The 10350-nt window shown below is 51.8% G+C and overlaps 1 protein-coding gene across 1 annotated transcript; it reads left to right on the top strand.

Annotated features, from left to right (window-relative positions):
* The first annotated feature begins 276 nt into the window (after nt 1–276).
* LOC117798851 (calmin-like) lies at nt 277–9848 on the top strand. Its single transcript, XM_034651313.1, has 4 exons — nt 277–441; nt 2989–3072; nt 7759–7851; nt 9633–9848. Exons 1-4 carry the CDS (start codon nt 406–408, stop codon nt 9825–9827), a joined length of 408 nt encoding a protein of 135 aa, XP_034507204.1. The 5' UTR covers nt 277–405; the 3' UTR covers nt 9828–9848.
* The last annotated feature ends 502 nt before the right edge of the window (nt 9849–10350 follow it).

Raw genomic sequence — 10350 nt, 5'->3', positions numbered from 1 at the left:
GAATTTCCTGGGAGCCCTGCTGGAATTGTTTTATTCTATTATTTTATTCTCCCCCTTAGGGAGAAGTGTGGATGTAATGTCATTTGGGGGTGGGGGGTCTCAGATCTCAAGGTCCCAGGGATCTCCAGGGTCAATTGTGTGATCAGCCCTCTGGTGCCAAGCGCCAAGCGTCCTCCACGGCTCGCCAGCACACCCTCTGCCCGGGCGTGCCCCCACCCCGGGGGCTGCCTGTAGACAGATCTGGATGCAGGCTGAGTCTTCTCCTAGGGGAGCCCTGCAGCTCGGGGACGGTTTGGTGGATTACACAGGCCACTAATCAGCTTCTTTGTTCCCCTTTCTCCACAGTGTGACCCACCTCTAGAAGTCAAAGATTTATTCGTTGATATACAAGATGGCAAAATCCTAATGGCTTTGTTAGAAGTCCTGTCTGGGCGAAATCTGGTACGTATGTCACACAAGGGTCAGGGAGACGTAAGCTGTGAAGGAAGACACGGCAGGTTTCTGTTCAGTACACACCTGTACATATGTACGCATACCTGGCCACGCGTGTTCCTGTGACGAGAAGCTTGGAAGGGTGACATTCCTTTCTCAGTGACCAAGAGTGATATAATCATGTCTAACTAAGCAGTCCTTTTTTTTTTTTTTAAGTCAATACACTTTAGTAAGTAAATAAATAAATGCTCAGTGTTTTCCGGGAATCTGTTAAGGGTAAAGATTGAAACTAGATCGTTAAACTTTAGCTCTCCAGCCATTATATTAACTAGAACAATAGCCAAGAATCAGGAAGATTGAGGAGAAAGGCAGCTTACCAACCGGATTCCATGGTCCACCTGAGGCTAAAACTACAACCGCTGGCTTCTAGAACCTTCTCCTAAGTGTAGTCATTCCCCCTTATCTACAGAGGATACGTGCCAAGACCCCCTGCAGATGTCTGAAACTGCGGACATCACGTCCCTGTGATGAAGTTTAATTTAGAAATCAGGCGCAGTAAGAGATTAACAAGGATAACTTATAATAAAATAGAATAATTAATTATATCACCACATACTGTCATAAAAATTATGTGATTGCGAAAAAAATAAATAAAATTAAAAATAAATAAATAAATAAATTATGAGAATGTGGACTCTCCCCCTCTCAAAATACCTTACTCTACTGTCCTCACCCTTCTTGTGATGCTGTGAGATGACATCATGCCCACGGGATGAGAGGCAGTGAGGGGAGTGACGTAGGCACGTGACATAGCGTGAGGCCACTATGACCCTCTGAGCACATGTCAGAAGGAGGGTCCTCTGCTTCTGGACTGCAGTTGACAGAGGTCGCAGAAAGTGAAACCATGTATGGGGCGGCCATTATAGGACCACATACCGAAGCCGCTAAGCTTGAGGCTCATTCCACCTTGGATCTCCACCCTACCTCTCCGTGTTGTGTATGCCTGCTGTGTGCAGGTTGGTCCTCTCTCTCCCCTTCCTGGAGCAGGGCTTCTCAACCCCAACACTGTTGACATTTTGGGTCCGATAGTTCTTTGTCGTGGGGGCTGTCCTGGGCATTGCAGGATATGTAACAGCAGCGTTGGTCTGTCCCCACTGGATGCCAGTAGCACCCCCAGGTGTGACAGCCAAAAATGTCACTCGACGTTGCCAGATGTCCACTGAGGGCGCACCATGACCTGACCAAAACGCCAGTGGTGTTGATGTTGAGAAACCGTGCTCTGGAGTCTGGTGTTTGATGTGGCCTCCATGCCCTGTTGTGGCAAAGGCAAAGGTGCCACCGTGGGTCACAACTCAGCCAGCCCATGGCTTGGCCAGCGTGGACCTCTCCCGATCTGTTTTTAATTGTAGGTTTCAAGTCAAGAGCCCATCCTGCTTTCAGATCTCATGTAGCTGGAATCTCCTCAGACCCCTTAACCGTTCCCGTGTTCACCTCCCAAAAGCAAAATGGGAGACCCTGTTTGCTGCTCTAGGGGGGCTGTACAGAGTCTCACAACGAACTCTCCCAAAGGGTGGACCCGCTGCAGTAAAAACAGTATTTGGTTCCTTAGAGGCTGACAAGGAGCCAGCAGCACAGTCCCCATAGCTTCCTGAAAAAGTGTATCCTGCTTCCTTGATCTGTGATCGCAGCAACACAAGCTCCCACTTGGCAGCCACGCCACTGGTTGGTAGATACCATGTCCTCAGTGGGCCTTTTGGGGGAGGTCTTTGATTCTGGAGCCCAGCCAGCATGGGCAGTTCCCAGCTGGTGGAGCTGACACCCACTGGTTCGCCGTGTAATGTAAACCACCTATCAGGTGGGGCTTCCTTGGGATGATCAACTACCATTGTCAGAGTTTTAGCTTCTGCAAGCATCTCTCTCTCTCTGTCTCCGTCTCTTTTTCTCTTGTCTCTCTCTGTCAATCTTTCTCTTTCTGTCTCTTTCTCTCTATGTCTCCATCTCTGTCTCTCTCTCTGTGTTTCCATCTCTCTCTCTCTGTGTCTCCATCTCTCTCTCTCTTTCTGCCTGTCTGTCTGCCTCTCTCTCTTTCTGCCTGTCTGTCTGCCTCTCTCTCCGACCTGGGACAACTGTCCACAAAGCTCCTGGCAGAAAGTGGAAACATCTGCTGTTGGCAGGAGGGACTTGCTGGCTGAGTTAGCAGCTGTGGGGACACCCCAGCTGATGCTCCCTGCCTGACAAAACTGTCAGCATGGCGAGGAGAACGCATCCCTGGAGGTGTCTGGAGGGGGAGGAATATCAAAGCCAGGAGCTGGGTCAGAGAGAACAATTTGACAAATCTGTCCCCTGTTGAACCTGCCTAGGTCCCCCCCATTCACCAACTCAAGTGAGTCAAGTCCCAAGGCCCATAAATAAGGGGTGGGTTTCAGCTGCGAGCCCCTAACTTTCTCTTGGGATTAATGAGAAAGAGATAAAGACAAAGGCCCCCCCCTGCAGCACCCCTGCGCCTGGAGCGCCTCTGTTGGATTCACCTCTTGTTTGCTCTGTTCTCTGTTACAGCTGCATGAGTACAAATCCTCATCCCATCGTATTTTCCGGTTGAACAACATAGCAAAAGCACTTAAGTTTTTGGAAGATAGCAATGTAAGTATTTGAAACACATCTTGTTAACACAAGCTTTTCTTGTGACGAGAGGGACAAGTGCCTGTCTCAGGAGAAGTGTGAAAAGGGGGCCCTGTTAAAATGGCAAAATTTAAGTTTAAATATAATGGGACTCCGTCAGGTCAGCCTTCAGCTGTAGAGATGGTCCCTGACTTCCTGCGTGCCAATCCCTGTCCATCCGATGCCAACCCTGCCAGACACCCAGCCGCGGGAAGGGCAGACCAGCAGGCTGGCTCTCCAACCTTTAGCGTTTCACATTTCCTCCTTTATCCCTTGGAAGCGTAGTGCAGCGAGCATGCCACAGTGGGACACTTGCTCTTCACAAGGAGCTTTCTAGATTGAAGTTAGCTTTTTCTGTGTTTCGAGCTCGGCTTCTTGTCCTTCTAAAGTGGGGAAGGCTGGTCCTGGAGGGATGAAATTTCCAGAGCTCCTCTTCCATTAAAGCTTCACCAGTTAGCCTGGGTAGAAAGCCCTTGGCTTGCCCGATGTGTCGGGGCATGCAATGAAACTTCATCAAGTGTGATGCACTTGGGATTCTTAATGGTAAGTGACGGAAGCTGACCTTGGCTGCTGTAAGCGGAAAAGGAATTTTGAAGGGAGGCTGAGTATTGCAAGAATGCCTTGCTAGACTGAGGAGTCAGGGAGGGAATCCAGGGACTTGAGGCACCAGGACCATGGCAAAGCCCGCCTCCCTACCACATAAGGACCCGTGTGCCCATGTCACTGTCCCCACTGCCTCTGGGAGGACACCCCTGGCCCCACCACACCCCTGGAATGCACTGTCAGTGTCACACATGCAGATTTAAGGCCTGGGCCGCCATGCCTGGATCCCGCCCATGTCCCCGCTGCCATGGGAGAGGGAAAGCACTGTCACCTTTTGAAGAAGGAGGTGGGCTCCACCTCCCATTGTGTAGGGAAAGCTCCAGATCCAGGAGGGAGTTCTGGCTGGTGGCAGCCAGAAAGCATAGTACAGTTTACAGCAGCGTCATTCACCACAGCCACAAGGCAAAGGCAACTCGGGGCGCTAAACGGGTGGCTAAACAGGCGCTAAACGGCCGACTCTTTATTTCAGCTCAGGTCATGAGCTCAGGGTCTTCGGATCGAGCTCCAAGTCAGGCTCCACGCTCAGCGTGGAGTCCGCTTGGAATTCTTTCTCTCCCTCTTCCCCTCCCACCCCCTTGTTCCCTCTCTCTCTCTTTCTCAAATAAATAAATAAATCTTTTAAAAAAATAAAAGGCGGAGGCAACCCAAGTGTCCTTCAGCAGATGAGTGGGTGAACAAAATGGGGTCTGTCCACACTGTGGACTATTAGCCGTGAAAAAGAATGAAGTACAACATGGTTGAATCTCAGAAACATTATGCCATGTGAAGGAAGTCAGACACAAAGGACATTATTCTTTGATTCCATTCCTATGAAAAGTCCAGCACTGGGAAATCTCAAGTCAGAAACTAGATTCGTGGCTGCTTAGGGTTGGGGTGGGCGTGTGACAGTTAAAGGCTACAGAGTCTCTTTTTGAGGTGATGAAAATGTTATAAAATTATGATGACAGGTACATACACCCATGAGTATGCCAAAAACCATTGACTGATACACCTTAAATGGGTGGAGGGAATGGAATGTGAGTGAGTTATAGATCCATAAGACTGGTTTTTTTACATTTTTTAGAAGATTTATTTATCTTAGGGCACATGCATGGGGGGAGGGGCAGAGGGAGAGGGGGACAATCTCAAGCAGGCTCCCCGCTGAGTACGGAGCCTGACGCAGGGCTCGATCTCATGGCCCTGAGATCATGACCTGAGCGAAAGTCAAGAGTCAGATGCTTAACCAACTGAGCCACTCAGGCGCCGCAAGCTGTGTTTCTAAAAAGTACATCACATTGTCATGAGAACGGCTGGCCTGTCCTCGGCGTCGGCCTCACCTTGGCGTCTGAGTGCCTGTGGCGGTTAAGAGCACAGGTCCTGGAGCACAGCTGCTGGGCTTCCCACCCGGGAAAATGAAGCAGACTCTTGGAGCCTCGGTTCCCACATCTGTAAAATGGAAGTGATGAAAACACAGACCTTGTTGAGGATTGAGCGTGCGTGGCCCGGTGGGGTTGAGTCGCGTGCTGGCCTGGGCGAGGGCTCTGTGAGCGCCTGCTCTATGTCCCTGTCCCCTGCATCGCTGCTCCGACAAGGCAGTGCTAGGCATGGCTCTCCTGAGCAGTGCCTCCCCCCATTCCCAAAGGGGTGTGGTTTTTGTGATAACTTAGAGCCTTGGAACAACTGCCTGGGAGATGCATTGCTCTTCCTTCCTGCTGGTCAACCCCTAAGCACTTTCCGGCTCTGTCCGCTGCCCCGCGTTGATGGGCCTGGAACGAAGGCAATGGAGATGGTGGGTTTGCTTCCAGCTACCCTTCGGGGCTCATTGACCAAGTGTCTTCTGTGGGCCTGGGCTTGTGCTCAGTGTTGGGGACACACAGTGCATTGTTAGAAGCACGGCTGCGCCTTCAGGGAGCTTAGAGTTTGCGGAAGAGGCCTCCCATGGCCAGCAAGCTGCCTGTCGCACCAGGGGCACCCAGGGGAGCCATGATCCCTTAGTGGTCGGCAGGGGGCAGCCGGGGTGGCGGGCTGCGCAGGTAGGACTGGCCCCCAGATAGGTGTGGCGCTGGGGAAGCCCACAGCTAACGCGGGAAGGCCTGGCCTCTGCCACCTTCTGGGCTGGTCCACCAGCCTACTCAGTGTCTCCCCACAAGGCAGCTCTGGCATTTTCTCGCTTTGGAGGGTTTTCCATAAAGCTCAGCACAGAGGGCCACACTCGACTTCCGCCAGGTGGGAGTGAAGGCCGAGACCATCCCATAGAGCGCTTTGATCCCCCTGCACTGGGATGAGTGCAGGAAGCCACCGAATGGAGGGGACTGTCAGAGCAGGGGGTCAGGAGACAGCAGGCCACGTATGGCAGGGGACCCATCCCGTGGGACGAGGGCCGCCCCTGACGAGTGCGGAGGGAATACCGGATGTGAATGATCAGCCATTTTATTCGAAGCATTGGCAGCTTCCTTCCTGGCTCCCACCTGCCAGGCATGAGCTCGTGCTGCCCGAGTCACGTACTCTCTGCAAGCCAGACCTGATCCGGGGCCTCGGGAGTCACTCCCCCGATCAGGAAAGCCCGGCTCTCCTGACTGGGGTTGTCAGAACCCCCTAACACACTGATAGGATCTGAGACCTGTGTGTATAGTTGTAAAAGGCCAGAGGGAGAGGGAGAAAGGAGTATCCGTGCAAGACGCTCTCCTCGTGCTTGCTTCCCAGCGTCTTGGCAGAATTTTGCAGGAGACCTTGACGGACTTCATTTCTCCTCTCTGCCCCCAAAGAATGGTGTTTCTACTTTTGTAAAGGAGTTGGGAAGAAAGAAGCAAATGTGCTCGAGGCCAGTGTGGTCCTCAAACGCTTATGCTTTTCTCCAGCCCTTTACCGAAGAAGTGTGCAGACGTCTGATCTGTGCACTCAGGTTCTGTTCGCAGGACGAAGTGATGTCCGCAAACCTGAGTGGGCCTCAGAGCCGCCTGGAGCACTGGGGCCAGTGCAGGTGGCTGGGCCCTGCTGTCGGAATTCCTGAGGCAGGAGGGCGAGAAGAGAATTTGCATTCTAACCAAATCGCAGGCGATGCTGTTGCCCGCGGCCCAGGGAACACACTTTGAAAACCAGTGCCTTAGGGATTCACTAAAAGCAGCATCCTGTGGTCAGAACTAGTTCAATATGTGGGTTAAACCCCTAAGAGTTTCTGCAGTACATGCATTTTAACCAGGATATTTGGTAATGATGCGACCCTCAGGGTGTAAGCCTTATTCCAACACACTGTTCCTCCCCCCTCCCTTCCTTCCTTCCTCCCTTCCTTCCTTCCTTCCTTCCCTTCCTTTCTTCCTTTCTTTCCTTCCTTCCCTTCCTTTCTTCCTTTCTTTCTTCCTCCCTTCCTCTCTCTATTTGTTCTTTCTTTCTTTCTCCAGAGAGAGGGAAGAGAGGGGGGGCAGGGAGGGGATGGGGGAGCAGAGGGAGAGAGAATCTTGAGCAGACCCCGCGCCCAGTGTGGAGCCTGACACAGGGCTCGATCTCACGACCCCGAGATCACGACCTGAGCTGAAATGAAGAGTTGTACGCCCAACCGACTGAACCACCCAGGCACCCCCAACACTCTATTTCTAATTAGCAGTGCATAATTATCTTATCCATCAGTGGTCCATGATTGCTGATGTTGGTGCTCTGTGTTTGTCCAAAAACGTGTCCAATCTCGAGGTTTGGTGGTGGTAGTGTAGCATCCACACAGACCCAGCAGGTGCACTAACCGTCGCCCCTTGAGAAGAGGGACCAAGACCTCTCCTGGCGGCGTGTCCTAGGCGCGTTCCATCTGGCCTCGGTGAGATTTCCTCGCCTGACACGTAGGGATGGCAGAAGTACCTGTGTTGGGGGGTGGTTGTGAGGTCGAACTGAGTTCACCCTTACGAGAAGTTTAGAATAGCATCTACCCCTGGTCGGGACTATGGGCACGTTTATTAAATTCATGTACGGATGTTTTGCACGCGGGGGTCCCCGAGGTGGCCTTGGGCAGCATTGAGTGATCAGACGAGAAAAAGCGAGAGGCCAGCTTGCACCCTTCTTGAGCGGCCCGTGTTAAGTTCACGCATTGCTTCTCTACAGGTAAAGCTAGTTAGCATCGACGCGGCGGAAATAGCGGACGGCAACCCCTCCCTGGTTCTTGGGCTGATATGGAACATAATCCTCTTCTTCCAGGTAAAGTGGTTTCCGTGACATGCAGGAATGATCTCCTTGAGCCTGCTTATGGCCAGCAGGACGGAGAGGGGGGCACGTTGAGGGAGACCGTGAGATCTTATTTCTGACAGATTGTGCCTTTTCTGTGTCTTGAAAAAGAACCAGAGGCCATCTGGTTGCTGATGATTCTGGTCCCTGTGATTTTATAGGGAAATGGAGCTCTGTTCTCCAGAAGGGTAGAGCGACCCCCTTGGGACTTAGAGAGTTACGTATTTACTCCAGAAGATCATTTTGTTGTAAAGTGTTACAAGAACTGGGGAAAAATTTCTGCCCCAAACTTGAGCTCGGAGTGACTTTTCTAAAAGGACTAGTGTGCAGCAGAGACAGTCAAGGAGCGGGGAGGAAAGTTGGCTGTGGGCAGGGGCATGCGTGACAGGTGAGGCTCTGCTCCCCGTCCTTGGCGACGTCAGCCTCTATTTAGAAATGTGGATTTTATCGGGAAGGACAGGATCTGTGGCTGGGGTCTGAAAGTGGCATTTAAAACAAGCCCAAGTTCTTGCCCCCGAATAGGAGGGAGCAAGCTGACATTCCGTCTTCTAAAATCCCTTCTTCTGAAATAGAAAGTCATGGCTCATCATTGAATTCCCTGCCAAGAGTAACAGTGACCTGCCGGAGGTGATTTGCTGGGGCTTTTGTCTTAATGCTTGTGTTGCTGAGAGGAATGTGCCCAAACAAGGTTTACAGACAACAGACCCAGTTCTGTGTGAGCCTTGAACTTAAAAAAACCAGAGGCTGTCTCTCTGAGCTTCAGTTTCCACATCTGTGAAATGGGAGCAGTGGTCAGCTCTGTGGGAAAGCCCTTTGTCAACTCCACAGTGTTAGATACAGGTCTCAGTTACTACTGTCTCTTATTAAACTCTCCGATCAATGCTGGAAACATCCTGAAAATGTGTCAAAAGTCAAGGCCTTAAATCCACCCCAGATCTTCATTCGTTCATTCACTAAATGTCTGTTGAGTTCTTCCTCTGTGCCAGGCTGTGCACATACGAAGTCCTGCCCTTATGACACTCTGGGACCACAGACAAGGTAGTCCCAAGTTACAGAGCTGTGTGGTCCAGGTTCTGATCAAGGTATGAGCAGAGTGATGTTAAATGATATCAGAGTGGGGAATGGAGTGAGGAAAACTTCTTGGAGGAAGTGATGCCTGGAGGAAGTGATGCCAGAGCTGGGTTTTGAAGGATGAATAGGAGTGCGTTGGACCAGTTCTTAGACTTTGCTGTGCAGACAGATTGCCTGGGGGTGGTGTTGAAATGCAGAGTCTGATCCTGTAGGTCTGGGGCAAGGCCTGGGGTTCTGCATTTCTCACAGGAGCCACATGATAGGAGCCCCATTTCGAGTAGCCAGGAATTTGGTGATGGAGGAAAGGAACATCTAGGCAGTGGGACCAGGATGAACATAGGCATGGAGCTTGAAACAGCATCATGCATCCTGGGGCCCGTAGGCCATGAGAGGAAAGGGGTAGGTGGAAGCAGGTCAGGAAGACCTTGCAGGCATGCATGGCCAAAACACCAAAAGAGAGAGACTCCAGGAAGAGATGAGCTTCCCTGGGAAGTGTCTGTGTGCACCACAAGCCACATGAAACAGTCTGGCCATCATGGGTACTTTAGGAAGCGGCTGCTCCCTATTTGGAGAACCAGTTATGTGTGAGCTGGTCCCTCCAGCCAGGCTCCTTGTGGCCTGGGGTCAGGGAAGGGTTTGCCCTGGGACTGTTTCCGGGGCCTGACCTGCCGTTTTCCTTCCAGATTAAGGAACTCACGGGCAATCTCAGCAGAAACTCTCCATCTTCCAGCCTGTCACCTGGCTCGGGGGGCACAGACTCAGACTCCTCCTTCCCACCCACACCCACCACGGAGAGGAGCCTGGCGGTATCGGTGAAAGATCAGAGGAAAGCTATCAGGACCCTGCTGGCATGGGTGCAGAGGAAGACGAGGAAGTAAGCCATCGCGCCTTGTCCCCACCCCCACGACATGCTGTTGTCAGGCAGGAGAAGGGGGGCAGAGGGAGGGGGCACCAGCATGTATTAAGTTATGCACCTGTCGCTTCCTGGAGGCTCTGAGAGCGAGGAACGCTGTGCATTTTCAGTCTCTGCACACGCAAAACTGTATTTGCAGAATGTTTGGTTCGCAGAAAACTGATAGGAAGATTGGAATACAAATCAAAGGGGCTCCGCCCCATTTAATGCCAAAGAGAGAAGGACTGTTGGAGCCTCATAACTTGTACATATTGGTTGTTAAGCTGCGGGAAATCTTTCAGAGTCTGTACCTACTTAAACACTAGGAACAATAAAGGCTGAATCACGCTCGTTAGATCTAGCCTTTCCAAAACCAAGACAGGTGACCCGGAGCAAAGGTCCCGGGCTACTGGGTGACCCCATGCCAGTGGTCCAGGGCTCCTCGCAATTTTTTATCAGGCCTTTTACTGGCAGCCAGCTGACAGCCCCTTGGGCCCCTGGGCCGTGGG

Source organism: Ailuropoda melanoleuca, unplaced genomic scaffold, assembly GCF_002007445.2.
Source record: "Ailuropoda melanoleuca isolate Jingjing unplaced genomic scaffold, ASM200744v2 unplaced-scaffold3623, whole genome shotgun sequence".
NCBI lineage: Eukaryota > Metazoa > Chordata > Mammalia > Carnivora > Ursidae > Ailuropoda > Ailuropoda melanoleuca.
This window is presented reverse-complemented; position numbering and strand designations above follow the sequence as displayed.

Excerpts from the sequence above, each read along its gene's own strand:
- LOC117798851 (XM_034651313.1), top strand. The coding sequence starts at position 406 with ATGGCTTTGTTAGAAGTCCTGTCTGGGCGAAATCTG. Across the intron at positions 442-2,988 it reads TCCTGTCTGGGCGAAATCTG|CTGCATGAGTACAAATCCTC; the intron begins GTACGTATGTCA and ends TCTCTGTTACAG. Across the intron at positions 3,073-7,758 it reads AGTTTTTGGAAGATAGCAAT|GTAAAGCTAGTTAGCATCGA; the intron begins GTAAGTATTTGA and ends GCTTCTCTACAG.